The sequence below is a fragment of the Chamaea fasciata genome, unplaced genomic scaffold (assembly GCF_029207755.1).
Source record: "Chamaea fasciata isolate MVZ Bird 193981 ecotype frontalis unplaced genomic scaffold, bChaFas1.0.hap1 SCAF_2, whole genome shotgun sequence".
NCBI lineage: Eukaryota > Metazoa > Chordata > Aves > Passeriformes > Sylviidae > Chamaea > Chamaea fasciata.
The window spans coordinates 26279272-26295257 of record NW_027094087.1 but is presented as its reverse complement, the minus strand read 5'-3'; the positions used below and the strand labels follow the sequence as shown (position 1 = coordinate 26295257).

At 45.7% G+C, this 15986-nt stretch overlaps 1 protein-coding gene and 1 long non-coding RNA gene across 2 annotated transcripts; both read right to left on the bottom strand.

The window, feature by feature from the left end:
- Positions 1-3000: 3000 nt before the first annotated feature.
- LOC136285858 (uncharacterized) lies at positions 3001-5617 on the bottom strand. Its single transcript, XR_010719577.1, has 3 exons — positions 5465-5617; positions 3812-3854; positions 3001-3154 (listed from the first exon to the last, which is right to left on the bottom strand). It is a non-coding gene; the product is annotated as an uncharacterized lncRNA (long non-coding RNA).
- Positions 5618-8268: 2651 nt separating this feature from the next.
- Positions 8269-12218, bottom strand: LOC136285857 (C-type lectin domain family 4 member E-like). Its single transcript, XM_066177367.1, has 6 exons — positions 12168-12218; positions 11152-11247; positions 10601-10693; positions 9446-9597; positions 9091-9221; positions 8269-8816 (listed from the first exon to the last, which is right to left on the bottom strand). The coding sequence occupies exons 1-6, from the start codon at positions 12205-12207 to the stop codon at positions 8657-8659; spliced, it is 672 nt and encodes a 223-aa protein (XP_066033464.1). The 5' UTR covers positions 12208-12218; the 3' UTR covers positions 8269-8656.
- Between the last annotated feature and the right edge of the window lie 3768 nt (positions 12219-15986).

The following is a 15986-nucleotide window of genomic DNA, read 5'->3' as shown; positions in this document are numbered from 1 at the left end:
TATCACTGTAGACTTGCAGGTTTTGTATGTGGTCCTATTTTCATGCCTCCATGCCCAGTAAAAAAAGGCCTAAATAGAAGTGACCTTCTATTTAGGTAAAGTTGTTCGAAGCTGAAAAAAACCACCATGGAAGCCTCTAGTCTGTGGTGTGGCCATCATATATATATATCATAGTGCCAAAGGAGAGCACATTAGGCCAAATATCAGTCACAGTTAAAGAGGTTGTGCAGCCTCCATTCTTCAGGCTTGGTAAGTGGTCCCAAAACCTAACTGGAGCAGGGGAATAAAGAGGCAATTCTGCATTTACGTTTTACCCATATTTTCCTGATTTTCTGGGGGTTTTCTTTTTGTGGTCATGTGTGTAGAAAATGTCAAAATATGTAATGTCCCAGAAAAGTATTTGCATTTAGCTTTACATTTCTTAGCCCAGAAAGTATATTGATATTCTTTCAATATACATTCAATAAGTATATTGATTCCTTCAATTAGGAATTAGTCTCTTTCCATGTTCCCAGTATAAGCATGTCTGTCACTTTAAAGTGGCTTGATATTAAAAACTGAATCATCAACTTGCAGCAGCAGCAGTTGTGGAGTCACCAGAGACAACTAGAGCCCTTGCCAGCATCCCAGGATCTCCCTGTGATACAAGAAAACACAGTTCCATCCAGATTAATTTATTGTTTCTGAGGCCATGCAAAGGGGTTTACCTGTGGTGATTCTCCTCTTTCTTCACATTTAAAAGTTCTTTTTAAATTGGCTGCCTTTTTTGGCCTGAATTCTGGATTAGGGGGAGCTGACATCTCTGCCTGGTGCTGGACCATCTGTCAGGACCAGCCCCCCGGGCTGAGCTGGCCACTAGGATGTCATCCTGACAGTGCCAGCTGCTGATGTACGCCACATGGGCAACCCAGAGAGTCTGCTTCCTGTCTGCACCAAGAGGACAAATGCAATTGCCAGGCCAGCAGCCATCCCAGCAACTTTTCCAAGGACAGAAAGGATGGTGGCAGATGTCCAGATAGCTCACGGCAAGTATAACTAGGATGTTTTATCTGTATCTGTGATGGATATTTGTAAGGGAAATACAGAAGGCAGTAAGGCCATCACAAGACCACGCAGATCCTCAAATCAGCAGATCAATTCCACCATATCCAAGAAGACTGCTGGAGACAGTAAGAATCTTCTGTGAATGTCAAGAGCTTGTATGTAAAAGTAACATACTCTGCTGCTGAATTTGACACTGCAAAATAAAACCCAGTGAAGGGAGGCTGGCCACCACATGAGATGTGTACTCTGTCATGTTGATCTTGTTGCTGTGGGAGTGAATTTATGCCAATTGCAGCAGAAAGAAGGGAAGCACAGGTAGCTGGTTTAGGTGAGACAAAGGAGATTTTGAAACTTGAATTAAGGCATGCAACAGACACACAGGTGGCTGACTATGTAATAAGACCCTGGTGTTAGCATGCATAGGATTGCTTCCATCAGTGGGGAAGTGAGGGCAGTGGTAGGGGGAAGAGTTGGTTGTAAGCAGCATTTTTCTGTCTGTCATTTAAGAAATCTGCTGTTGAAAGACAATTCACTAGGCCAGTGGAACTGAAGTTTGTTATGGGTGATGAGGAAGCTCCTAAAGGCCAAGTCTCAGCATTATTTTCAATTAATCTTTGTTCAAGTATTGCACTTTTCTCAGTAGGACTGGCAGGTTCTTTCAGCTCTACTTAACTGCAGCACTAGAGGTGCTTTCTACCACTTGAATTGATAAATTTGTCAGCTGCCCGCCACTACCCAATAATTCACATCTCTAGCAGCTTGATTCACGTGGTGTATCTGCTGTCAGCCAAGTAGAACTGATTTAAGAGAGGCTGGTCCAAGTGTAAACACTGGCACAGGTTGCCCAGAGCCAGAGGTGGTTGATGCCCCATCCCTGGCAACATTGAAGATCAAGGTGCATGGGACTCTGAACAACCTGATGTGATGAAGACGTTCCTGCTCAATGCAGGGGAGTTGGACTAGATGACACTGAAGGTCCCTTTCAACCCAAACCATCCCATGATTCCATGAAAAGTGGGTGTTGTGTTCCCATACTGCATTTGCTCCTCCAAGCATGTCTTAGTGTCAGAAGGATTTTATTAATCACTCATTACATCTGGCCTCATACAACTCTGAATCCAACAGCGAAGTTGTAATCTGTCAGTGGCTCTGCAACAATTGTGTTGAGATTACCTATCAGTTGCTTCTGGATTGATTTACATGGCTCCTTCTCATAAGATAACCAGCCCACTGCACAGACACTGCAGATCCTGTGCACAGATCCAGGCAGCACTGTCCACCAGAGGCCACACTGGTGGAACCCAACAAATAAAAGTCTTCCTGCTTCTCTCAGCTCTGCTAAAACAAGGGGAATGTAGCACCATTTCAAAGATGGGAATGGCTCTGTATCCCTCCTGCACTACTTTGGAGCGGTAAGGAACCAGTTCAGCCTGTTGAATTCTTCCTGAAGGAAAAAGAACCAAAGATATGAAAAGCTACTGGAACATGACCTTTAAAGCTGGTTGTGATTGTCAGCAATACTGAGAAGCTCATGGAAGATAAGGAGTACAGTAAGTTTGTCTTTTCTGAAAAATGAGGCCTTTTACAAACAGCATGAAAAACAGTAAAAATGGAACCAAAGCAATGACAAATACAGTGAAGAAGTAATGGTGGTCATCAGCAGCAAATTCTGCCCAAAGCTGAAGTGAGGTGTGGAATAATCCTCAATAGTAAAGAGCTACTTTACTAAAACAAACCGACAAGAATCTGCCTTCCCAAAGAAACTGACAAAATAAAATAAATCCCAGTTCACTATTTGCTTTGTGGTGCACCAGACACTGTCAGGGCACAGTGGAGACGTCTGCTCCAGGAGGGTCAGTGGCCAGGAGCTAGCTGCAGTAACAGAGCCAGCAGGACAGCTGGGGACCAGCCACAACACCTGGGTGAGGAAAGCAGGTCACACCTGGCACAACATCCAGGGTCCAGATTGCTAGGCAAGTCTTCAGGGATGAGGAAGGTCTGAGGTCAAGCATGGAAATCAGTCCTCAGGTCATTTTTGGGTCCAGTGATGGTGACCAAGTTCAGACATATTCCAGAGGTTGCCAGGCAAGCCCATTGTGATGAGGCACATCTGAAATTGAGTGATGAAGTCAGACCATGGATCTGCAGGCAAATTAAGCTTGCAACACATTTACAAATTCATTATTTTAATCCAGGGAAGCTTCTTTGCTTTCCTCATTTCCTGAAACCATTCAATCCCTACCCCAGATCATCTCACTCTGTTGACTCTTAGTTCCAGCACTGCGAACGTGTGCCAGCTCACAGGATTCCACAAATCAACATGAGTCAGTTCTGACCTGTCTCCAAATAGCACACTTTAGCAAGAGAACCAGAGCTTCAGGGAAAATATTTTGAGGCAGTCCTCAGAAAAATGTGCTTATTTTGAATCATTTGTGATCTCAGCACAGTGCAAGGCCCATTGGTCTGTGGAATGCACCAGTTTAAGATGTCATAGTGAACCACAGCCTTTGGGCAGTACCAAAGTTGACTTCTGATCACTGAAAATCGTTCTTTTTCTTTCTCTTTCTCTTTTTCTTTTTTTCCCTAATACTACATTCAAGCCAGTATTTGAGTGTTGTGGTGCAATACTCCATTCAGCAGCAACCAGGGTTAATTTACAGTTCAAATATCAACTGTGCAGAGTATCTAGGCAGGGACCCTGAATTTTGTGCTGTGAGAGTCTTATGTATTGTAAGTATGAAGAGATATTTTAAATATGCATACTTACAAGCATGGAGAGGTGGGTTGACATTTCTTCTCAGTCTTGAACACTTGTAACAGTCGGGGGAAAAAAAAAAGTAGGAATCAAGCCTGGGACCACAGCCCTGCCCTTCAGGATGAAGAGCACTTATATAAGTACTTGATTTTTGGTTTTGTGTGAATATTAGAAAGATGAGTTTGCTGAATAATCTGATGGTGTTAAAGGGCTGCTTTGGTTCTTCAGTAGGCATTTGGAATTTTTGGGGTAGCTACACTTAAAAAAAAAACAAAAAGGAAATACCCTGTGAAAAGATCAGTAACTCAATTTAATACAAGATTTTGTTAAGAATGCAGGTAGAATAATTCTAAACTTCCATAATGTATTTTGTACTATGTCACTTGTGATTCATAGTTGCAAGAGGTCTTTGGATAGGAAGCCTTCACTGAAATATTTTCTGAACACCAAAATATGACTGAACTCCCAGATGAAGATGAGTCAAAAATGAATCTGAAGTCAGAAACCTTTTCATATCTGGTCAGGAGGAATTTGACTCATTTTTTAAGGCCTGAGGATATCCAGTCTGGGAGAACCCTTCCCAGCAGCTGGCTGTTTCTTTCCCCATCTGGTCAGATGATCCCATGAAGCAATATATCTCCCAAGCAGGTTTTGACTCATGAAAATGAGATTGTCTGTCATAAAGCCAGTGCTCTGCAGTAGTTTTAAATGGTGTCTGAATGGTGTGGTGTTCTAATGAATCTGAGAAGCGCTTCTGCATTGTACATATGATAGAAGAGTTCGTTCTTGGCTTCCTCCCAAATCTGCCATTTTCTGTGTGGGTCCCACCACTTCCTTTCCCAACAGGAGTAATTTTAACCACAGAAGAGGAAACATTGGCTCCCTTATTACCAATGAAACCAAGCAACCCCTTCTCATTTTTTACTTTCTCTGTTTGCTTATCTCCAAAATGTTCTCTGTTCCAGATTTACTCTGATTTCAGGTGTGCAAAGTTTGTTAATTATAATCATTAGGACAAGAGTTGGAAGGGGGGGGTGGGGGGGGAAATTTCACTTAAAAAACTGAGACATGTTAGGAGATAATAAACCTGGAAATAAATGGAAGAACTCAGGTGAAATTATGGCTATAGCAATGAGAAATGAGGATGATCATTTAAAGGAAAACCTTAATGGACAGCACAGGAAAGACCTTGATGTGTGTTTAATTGTTCTGAAAGAGGTTGCCTTCGTGCTCTGCTTTCAGAGTTGGCAACTGTGTAGTGAGAAACAGCTGCTTTTGCTCATGTCAGAGGTAAAAGAGTGTTCAGGCAGTGAACTTACCTCCTTGATCCTTAGCTAGAGTAAATTTGCAGATGAACTTGTGCATGTAAAATTGTGGCAACTCAGTCTGCATTAGGATGTAACACAGCAGGTGCCTCACCCAGCAGGATTGAATGTCATGGCAGGAACACAGCACTGGAGTGTGTTTACAGTGGTCTGTTTTGATCTCCACTCTAAACAACCAGATCCATGTCCTGTTCTTAAACACTACACCGAATTTCCCTTATTTAAAACACAGACTAGAGCACAAGCCAATTTTTATGGTGCATTTTGAGATCCTGAGTGAAGCAATTCCCTGTCTTATGGCTGTGTTTTCTTTTTCTAGTGAATGTTACAGAATTCTTACCTTACTGTAAGGCCATTGATGCATCACAACGGACTGCAGTGACAGTGTCAGAGGCTCTCTGCGTCTCTTCTTGATCACATGAATGTAGATCACAGTGACACTGAGAGAGTGCAGGTGACTTGCTGTGAGCAGGAGATGGTGCTGAAGTGCTGGACCCCATGATCAGCTGAGGCATTTCCAGGAAACCAGCAGATTGTCCAAAAGTCTGTCAAGATAAATGCTTTATAACTAAGCAGCAAGGTGTGAAAAAGCTTGCTCAGGTACGTAAACTGATTCCATATAAAATAAAAAAGTGTTTTTATTTCCTTGTAAGCAGGTAGAGACATAAAGGCTAAAATCATAGGATTTGTCTTAGACAATGTGAGATAAACAATGGTCAACCAGCATGAACTGGACAGCTGAAGTGGGGGCTGTGGATCTCTTGGATAACAAAAACTTTGCAAGGCCAACACTACCTGGGTTAGTACTAATACCTTACACAAGACCTAATACCTTACACAAGACTGCTTAGGAAATAATTTCAGAAACATTGAATTTTAAGAGACAGAACAGATGAGTGTCCCGAGCCAGAACTCCTTCAAATGCCATTTCTCTCCTTTATTTCTCCCAAACAACGTTGTATGCTCTTCATCTGTGGTCTAGCAAGAAAAGGTAAAAGGAAACAAAATTTAAAAGAAAAAAAAAAAGGAGTAAAGGGGGAAACAGTGTGAGAGAAACACAGCAGGAGTGCAAAGAAAATAAAGAAGTGGAGAAATAAATGTTGTAAGGGAACATGAAAGAATCTGAGGTGGGATAAAACAGAAAAAGAGAAGGAGTAGAGGTGTAATTCTCTGCTTTGTCTAAAAAAAGAACAGACGCCTTTGGAGGAAAATTTAAATCCTTATAAAAGATAGTGTCTGCCATGAAAAACACATACATTTCACTTTATTTCATCACTTGGCTTGACAAGGATCAACATTTATTAGAGAAAGTCAGGTGTATCCTATAAAGGAAGACTCAGCTGTCAGTGCTGAAAATAAAGACAGCAGCATGCTTAGTGTACAGATGTAATTAATAAGTCTGACCATAAGAATCAACATTGGATGTCCTTCCAACATGGCTCTAATGATGTTCTTCCAGCTGAAGACAGGTTCTCAAAGACTGGGCATCATGAGCTTTCTGGAGGAAAACCAGAAGCTAGCTCAGGTTTGAACCATGAGAGAATTTTGCGGCAGCAGTCAAGGGTACCTGCACTCTACAGTGTGTGTATTCTCAGAAGTGAATGTCACTGTGGCTCCTTTCCTCAGACCTGAGTTCCTTTCCAAAGCAAAAATTAATGTGCCAAGGAGTGGTGAGCATCCAGGTCTTGTTCTGAGAGGCAGCTGGGATGTGGCCAAGATGTCCACCTGAAAACAAGGACTGCAGGTGTCATCATGAAGAATGCTATTCTGATAAACTTGTTGTCCTTCCCACCCAGCCCCTGGGTTCAGCATGCAGGAATGTCCTTTTGAAGCTTTGTGAAAGTGCTGTACTGTACCTAACTGTCTATCTTCAGTTGTCCTCTGCCTCTTGCTGTGGCATCTGCTGCCTCCTGAATCAAGAGAGACTTGAAAGGTAAAGACTGATTCTTATCTGTTTGAGATAGGTACCTCTGTCAGCCAAATCCATATTGAAGAGGGGATCAGGAACCTCCCTTCAGCAATTCTGTAAGCAAATGCAGCATCATCTCCCAAGATCCCTCTTTTGTCATGACATCTCAAGAAAACCTTTGTTTTCTGAATTTGGGGCAGAGAGACTGTTTCCAGCAAGTTACATTTTCTTGCAAATCAATTTCCTATGTGAGTTTTGCTCTGCCCCATCAACCTTCCACGACCCCCTAAAACCACTTGTAAAATATTAGTCACTCTCTGTATGTCTATCTGCCTCTTTTTCTTCCTCAAAACTCTGTTGCTGTAAGTTGCAGAACTGAGCTGGGGGAAATCAAAAAGAGAAGTCCATTGCAATGCTTGAGTTTGCGGTCATGTTGGACAAAAAATAAGTTTTCTCCATTGTGAAAGTATCCAGCAACTCTGGAAACTAGGAGATAAACACTTTGCAAGAGCACAGCTTTTGGTCCAGCGGCTAAACCAGAAACATGGAAAATACACTTCTTCAGGCAGAAATGACAAAAATTTGTACTCAGGTTTCTGATGGGAAAAAAAAAAAATCACCCAGAACTCATTTTTCAGGTTGTATTTTTAGTCCCAAATGGGAAACTCCCAGCTCCTCAAAGAATATGGATATCATTGATGAAAGGGAGGAACATACAGACTGGAGACTGGGAAATTTTAAGGAAGCAGGACATTGCTTAAGACTTCTGTGTATCTGATTTGCCTCTGATAGGGGTCTTCCACCCTTCTCTCACATGAGAAATTTCTCCTTGGGGGACTCTGGCTTTTATCCTTCCTGTTACATTTAATTGCTTTCTCTCCCCTTCATTGTCATGCCTCATCCTGCCACATCTCAGCAGAATCTCCAAAATCCATCTTTTTTCTGCTACATCCTGGGCAAACTGTGGCTGGCACTGAATACTACACAGCCTTATCTGTTTCTGTCTTCACAAATGATTCTCCAAAGTGTTCAGGACCTTCCTCACACGCTCTACAGATGAACTTTACATTGTTCCTGCTCCCAGACAGTCCAGCACACTCAACAGTATTCTCATCTACATGTGCTGAACACACTGAAAAGGTAAAACCTCTGTGTTGGGAGGCTGGATTGTGGGAATCTGGGACATGTCATTCAGAAGACATCCTCATGCAAAGAGCAGAATTAACATTTATTAATTAAAAAAAAACCTAATCAACACACAATGTGCTAAGGAGAATAAAACACTACAGTCATAAATAATTTTCCCTTCAGAGGAGGGACAAGGACACTCCACTGAATGCTCTTCTTTCAAATTCCGCTCCAGTGATATGAAGGACAAGTAAATTTTCATGAAATGGTGATGGTCTTTTCCACATCATTGAGATAGTGGCTGGACCAGGAGTCAAGGGAAGTGACAGAAAATTAGGACCCGTGTTTGTGAAGAAGGAGACTGGAAAGGTTCACAGTAGGTCCTTGACATCAGCCTGAGCTATTTCATCCAGGACTGATCTCCAGCTTGTAAAGGGATGAAGAGGTACAGTCTGGGGACTGACATACTTTGAAGCTCAGGTTTTATGTCTTTCCTCAGAGAAGTTTGACTGCCTGTTCACAAATTCGATAGCAACTTGTGAAGCAAAGTACATTATTCCAGTTACTGTAAGTGTTAGGCTCTCTTTTTCCCTTGACATGAATTGCAGCACATTTTTCTGCAAAGAGTAAATTGGGTTCCCCAGGCTTCCAGAACCTGTAAAAGAAAGTTCCTTTATTGGAAATGCACTAGCATGCCTGACAGAGGATGTGGAGTTGCCTCAAACAGTTGTGGAAGAGAAAAGAAAAGTCACTGTGACAGAAATCAGGAGCCATAGTTTTGACTAGAAAATTAGTTAAGTTTTCTGACTTGCAGAGCAGCTGAAGACAGAAATCCCCCTCTTGACAAATACCTGCCATACACAACGTATTGGTCACTTGGACTGAGGGCATGAACTACAGGGCTCTCCTCACTCCACCAGCATACTCACGTGGCTGTGTTTTCATAGGGAGTCTGATCCACCCACTGCCACTGCCCATTTTCATAAGCAGCTAAGCCTATGTAGAATTTTGTTTCATAGACGTTAGTAACTTTTTCTTTTGCCAAGTTGAAGAGGAATTCCTGGAAAAAAGCACAATGTCCATGAGGGGCAGGAGTGAGAACAGGGAGGCATCAGGAGGAGTCCCTGTGGGGTGGGGCTGGTGGCAGAGGGAGGGGCTGGTGCTGCAGAGGTGCAGACAGGACATTCCCCCTCCCTGCAGGACAAGGAGGGGCTCTGAGTCTCCTCCAGGGCCCAGCCCTGTGGCTCTGCCTGCTGGCTCCCTCTTCCAGCCCTGAGCACATACCTGCTCTGCCTTGCTGTTGATCACCACCAGCTGGGCGCCCATCCCAGTGCAATTTTGCTCACTCTCAGCCCATGACATCGTGTCAGGGGACAGGAAATAGCAGCTTGCTTGAAAGAATCTCCACCCCTTTAGGCAGCACATCCAGCCATCCACTGTGGGGAAAAAAAAATCCTGCTTTTGAACAAGATGTGCTGTCCTTCATGACTGTGACTTCAGTGCAGGGTCCCAGGTGTTAGGAGTGGGGTTTGAACTCTTCAGTCTGGACAGAGGTAAATGCTCTCTTCTGCTCTCCACAAGTAAAGCTGTCAGCAGCCTGACAGGCTCCTGTCACAAGGCCCCTGCCTGAAGGGGCCCCTTCCCTTTCTTTGTCTGTCCTGCCATGTCTCTCCAACCTCTCTTTGGTGAGAGACATGGATTCTGCCTTACCCTTTGTGAGGAAACAAGATGGGAAGTAGTTGGCTTGTGCTTTTCTAGAAACTTTTCCATCAGAGCAGGGTTGTCCAAGCTCTCAGCTCATGCACACTGAGAGACTCAGAGCAAACTGCTCTGACAGTCTTGCTGCCACCACAGGCAGCTCCTTGCACAGCCAGCTTAGCCAAGAGATCTGGCTTATGCTCAGAGATTCAAATGGTGGATTAAAAGCTACAGATATATTCTCACAAAGCTGCATCAGAAGGGATCTCTGACCTGAGTTTGGGAACTTGCGCTACCAGCATTCCAGCACTCCACATTACCATCACTTCATGTGTGACTGCAGCTCAGCTCCCCAGCTATTCCTAAACATTAGCCTCCCTCTTCTGTCCCTCACAATGACCATCATGGGAGTGGAACTGGATTGAACCAGCCAATGTAAAAGCACCATCATCTAGATTAATAGACCAGACTTGCATTTGAGGAGTTGTGTGAGAGGAAGAGTAGAAAGGTTGGTCCAATGCAGATATGGAATGACCCACCCTCTTTCACTGGCCTGGAGCATGTTTTCATAGCATCCTAAGTAAAAATGTACAATACAGTGTCTCCTTCCCTCAATTCCTTCCTTAAGACAATCCACTTGTGACCAACAATGTTATTACCCACTTCAAAGGTTGAGGGGAAACCAGACTAAATTTGGCTGAAGTTCTTTCTGTTGCTTATGAGGCTCTCAGCATCACCCACTTTTTTGTGCAGAACTGCTGGGGACACAGTACCACTCTGTAGAGTTCTGGAAGAGGGTCTTGTACTGGCTGTAGCTTCCATCGAGTAAAACCACTGAGAAGAGAGAAGAGCAAAGAGCAAAGGAAAGTGCTATGGTCATCCTTTCCACCTCACGTATGAGCAACCTGTGCTATCTTCTACCTTCTGCTCTGGAGCCCTAACAGAGACTTTGCTATGTTAACAAGCTATGAAATCTGGATTGAGCAAGGAAGTGAGAAAGCAGACCACTTCTCCCACTACCAGTCATTCCTTCCCTTGGATGAGCTTCTCTCAGGTCTGCTGGCTGAGAGACTCACTTTCCCAGCTGACCAATGGGGATTAGAAATCCTCTGAGGATGGGGCGAGGAAAGGTACAAAGAAGTCATGGGACACACTGATAAGAGAGGAGAGGCCTGTTTTGGTGAAGGGCATTTGCCTGCTGGCAGAGGGACCAGGATATGGGATTTCCACCTGACCAAAGGCAGTCACATGAGACCTTCATCTCAAGGGAATTAAGACACCCTGGAACTCACCAAGGCAGATGGTCACAAACACAGCTTTGAATGCAAGGGCAAAACTCAGGAAGAGCCAGATGTTCAGCCAGGGGCAGCTTCTCTCTTCTGCTGGGGCTGAAAAACACAAAGCAAGAATGAGCATGTCCCAGCCCAGAGCTGGGGGCAGGATAACCCACGGGGCTCTGTACCCCAACACCCTGCTGGTCCCTTGTTCCAAGAACTGAGGAGCCCCACAGGTACTGGAAGCAGGTCCTGCTGCCTGTCACTAGCAGTGGCTCAGATCCACAGAGTACAGTAACACAGGAGCTTCCCTGAAGCTGCTTTCTTATTTCCCTCTTTATCACAAGACCTACCTGCTTCTGCCCAAACCTCACTCCCTCTTTGTCCTATCGGACCTCCTTTCCCCTCCACACATCTTCCTTGTTGCCTTCCATTCCCCGTCCGTCATTGAATGCTCTTTCTGGATCTCCCTCCTCTTCCTCCCTCTTTAAAGCTTCTTTCTCTCACTCCCTGTATTTTGCCTCTGTACCATGAGCCCCTTTCTGCAATGGCACAGTTCTCCAAAGGAGTGACTGCCCAGCTCAGGCTGCGCACAGCTAGACACATAGAAGGGATTGTTTCCACAGGGGAAAAGGCTCTTGGGAGAGCCCAGGCTGAGTTGTCCTTTGAGACACCAGAGATGGGAGCAGGGACTTGTGCTCAGTGGGATGCAGAGGAATCACAGTGTATCAGGGGAATGACAGAAAGATAGCAGCCTTCAAACCCACTGTTTACAGACAAACCACTGAAGGCAATAGCAGGGCACGGTCTGCCTGCACTTCCATTCCCCCTGGCTCTAGGATAAAGGTCATTCTGCCAGCCTGGCCACTGCCCACTTCCCTCATCTGTTGCTTTGCTCCTGTTGCTTTGCTCTTGTCCTAAGCCCCATGTCGTGGTAGGAGGCCACCACACCATGCCCAGGATCCATGGCAGCCCTGTCTTTCCCCCAACTCCTTGGACAGGAGGACAGAAAGGAAGGAAGGTTTGGGGGTTACCTGCAGTTCCAGGACTGACTCTCCCTTGCTCATTCATCATCTCTACAAGAGGATCACTCTTCTCCAAGGGTGCCAGTTACTAGTGTGGTCACAAACACAGCAACACAGCCTTCCTCCTGCACAGGGCACCTCCCACACTGGTGGCTCTAATGTGATGTGCTGAAATAGCCATATCCTGGGTACACCCCATAGCACATGGAGATTGGGGAATTTTCATCATTTCCCTGCCAGGACATTTCACAAGATGCTCATTGCAACACAAATTCATTGAGGCAAATGAAAACAGATGAAGGGGAGCATCCCTGCAACTCAGTGTCCCTTTGCACAGCCTCAGGCACTTTCACAGGTCATCCATGGCCTTCCATCTCTGGTGCCTGCTCTTTCCTGCTGAGGCTCCATGTGTGTGAAAATACATACACAGGCAGGTCTATTTGGCATTTGCTGGCAAAGGGCTAAACCCACTGAGCACAGCCTGCAAAAGGGAACCAAAAATGACAGGAAAGCAGATCTGTGACTCAGTCTGGGCAGTGCCCATGTACATCCTGAGCTCAGAAACTGAGAGCACAACAGAGGATTTGCCAACACTGTTTTGTTTGAATTCCATTGGAAGGGAGGCTGGGGCTTTGAGCAAAGGGGTTCAATATGACCTGGCACTATGGGGCAGAAGGATCACTGGGCAGTGCCAGAGTCTGTGTGCAGGACACATCATGAAGTCTTACTTGCTTGTGACTGCAAAAGCTGCAGACAGACGTGTAACAGAGATAGGAACACAGCCTTTGCTCTTGTTCCATCACAGGGTTCCTCCCTGTGGAGAGGAATGCATGGATGCAGTGTCACAGGAGTGGCAGAGCTCCTAGCAATAGCACAGGCTGAAGCAGCAGCAGATCAGGGCACAGAACTGCTTACAAGTGAGGAAAAACCTAAGCTCAGTGTAGAAGAGATGCTCTCATTCTGTCATTTTGTGCACAACAGGCTGCAGGCAGGGTCAGACCCTACATTTCTAAACTTTGTGGAAATTAAATCTTTGTGGAACTAATGTTCACAAGCTCTAAGCCCACATAAAAACACATTCACAAGATTTGGACAACCTCCAGCCTCCCACCAGCCCCCCAGGAACTGCAGCTGCAAGAACACATCCCCTTTGTGGAAGCAGGGGTTCCCCGGGTGCCACACACTTCCCACTGGAGATGTGGGGTTCGTGTGTATGCACACCCCTCCCAGCAGCCTGTGAAGCACAGGTGAAAGCACAGGGTGACACTGTCACACTGCAGAGCTGTGGTTCTGGGCCTGCTGCACCCCTCAGTGCCTTGAGCAAGGTCACCCATGGCACTCAGCTGCCAGGGAGCTCCTTACAGACACAGGTGGCCAAGCTGCAGAGCAGCCTGAGCTCTATGGCCACTTCCTTCCCACTTCTCTCTCCTCTCTCTTCAACTCTTCTTGCTTCTTCTAAACTTTGTTTTCAGACAGTTTCTTCTGTGCCTCAGAAGCCTTTCCCTAATGCTCTGGTTATTGTTAAGCTGGTGCTCATGTTCCTCTTTAACAGCAGTGGTTTGGGGAGAAATGTCCCCTCAAATAGTTGCAGGTATTGAAGCCACACAGCTACTTGCACTCACACTCCTTTTTATCTCTTGCTGCTGTCCAGGCCACTGGAAGAGGGAAGAAGCATCTCAGCCCCAAAGAGGCTGGGAAGAGCACAGTGGTCCTGTTACCACCCCAGGACACCAAGGAACATTAACTCAAATGGCATCAGAGAAGGAGTTAGTTCTATATGAGATACACATCTGCACTGTGAAGCTCCAGAGGACCAGGACAACAAGAATGGGAAGGGAGGATATTTGCAGCACTGCACTGCTCCAGTTCCCTGATATCACCACAAGTCTCTGCTGACAACTGCTTTCTCACAGCTGCCTGAGACACTTCTGCACATCTACTTGTGTTACTGACTGTATCCTGTGGAATGGAGTCAAAGCCCTACAAGTGTCAATACTACAGCAGGGAAAATAGCCATGTTCAGAGGGACTTCTTGCACAAGAATGTAGTGATAGGACAAAGGGGAATGGCTTTAAACTGACAGAGGGAAGGTTTTGATTAAATATTTGGAAGGAATACATTACTGTGAGGTAGGTAAGGCACTGGAACTAGTTGCCCATAGGAGCCATGTGCCATCCCTGAAATGTTCAGGGCCTGTCTGGATGGGGATGTGAACAACCTGGTCTAGTGGAAGGTGTCCCTGCCCATGACCTAGGGGGCTTGAAACTGGGCTATCCTTAAAAGTCCCTTCCATTCAATGATTTGCAGATTATACTCCCACAGTTTAGGGATGGAAGAGGAAAGAGATATGCACACAGAGCACAGGTCTTTTTTCCATTGGTGTGATATTGTATTTTCTCTTGTCTAGGTTTTCAGAATTTGTTCAGCAAAACCAGTGCAGCTAGGGGACATTTTGTGTGTGACTCAACAAAACACAAACAGCTCTGTTCAAGGAGACAAAGGAAACTGAATCTCTGCATATCTGTCTTCCATTCCTGTGCCTTCCTCCTGGACAAGTCCATCTCTTTTCAGCCAGAGACTCCTGGACCCACTCAGAGAGAAGAGGACTCAAGAACACAGGACCTTTCTTTGATGAGCCTGAGCCTTCCTGTGTTCCCTGAGCCACCACATGCACTGAGGATGCTGGACGAAGCTCATTTCACTTCCACACACATGGTCCCACCCCGCACAGTGAAGATGGGTCAGGGCTCCCCACCCCTCCCAGCACAGCCAGCCCTGTTTCCAGATCACTGCTCAGCTCCCAGCTTGACTCAGGACAGGGATATTCCCATCACACAGTTACAGCTGCAGCTTCACATATTCGATGATGGCCCAAATCTGATTTGACATCACTCCAGTTTTTCGGAGTTTGTTCAAACACATGGATTACAGTGCAATTTTCACCAGTGGAATAACTTGGTTCTCTTTCTTGCCAGAACCTGGGACAGAGGCAGGCTTGTTACTCCTGAGCATCTCCCATATATATACCACTGCTGGAAAAAGCCACAGTGGGATTGAATTGAAGGGAAAAGACAGAAATTCCCAATGCTGATTCATGGACAGAAGCAGTGCCCTTGCTCCCACCCCGCATCCCACTGGCACCAAGGTCACATGGAAACCTGCCTCTCTCCTACAGCCTTCCAGCACAACAGGGGCCTGCTCCATCCTGCTGGGGGAACTGATCACCACCACTCATCCCATGCACCTCACACCCAGCAGAGGCCCGTGTCAGCCTCCATGGCAAGTTTGTTCTCCAGAAGAAGACACAGCAAGGACAGTGCTGGTGCTCTCTCCCTGTGCCCCATCTCCTTCCCTGCATTTCAGCAGAGGCCATTTTGTGCATACAAGGGCAGTGAATGGAGGTCAGGCTAGGCTGCCCATCAGGGTTCTGAAGGGTTCTTGCTGCCAGCAAGTTGAAGCTTTTTCTATTCCTCCAGCATTGACTTCCATGTCACAGGTAGTGAATTCATAACCAAAACCAGCAGAGATGGGGCCATGTGAACCTGGTGTCCTACACAGCCCTCTCCTGCTGTATCTTTGATCTCCCACTAGCAAGCAATCTCTCACAATGGTGACAGCCCCCTCTCATGCACCAGCTGAACCTCTCACATCTGGGAGTTCCTGGGAATGAACTGGGAGTTACTGGGAGAGAACTGGGAGGGAAATGGATGTTCCTGGAAGTGAATGGGGAGGGAAATGGGAGGGAACTGGGAGTTACTGGAAATGAACTTGGAGTTACTTGGAGTTATTGGGAGTTGGAAATGGGAGGGAACTTGGAGCTACTGGGAG

Bases quoted from the DNA above. Each gene is read 5' to 3' on its own strand.
- LOC136285857 (XM_066177367.1), bottom strand. From the start codon at position 12,207: ATGATGAATGAGCAAGGGAGAGTCAGTCCTGGAACTGCAG. The intron at 10,694-11,151 runs GTGAGTTCCAGG...CTCTCTTCTCAG, and splicing joins GTTTGTGACCATCTGCCTTG to TGGTTTTACTCGATGGAAGC. The intron at 9,222-9,445 runs GTATGTGCTCAG...GCTTTTTTCCAG, and splicing joins TCAACAGCAAGGCAGAGCAG to GAATTCCTCTTCAACTTGGC.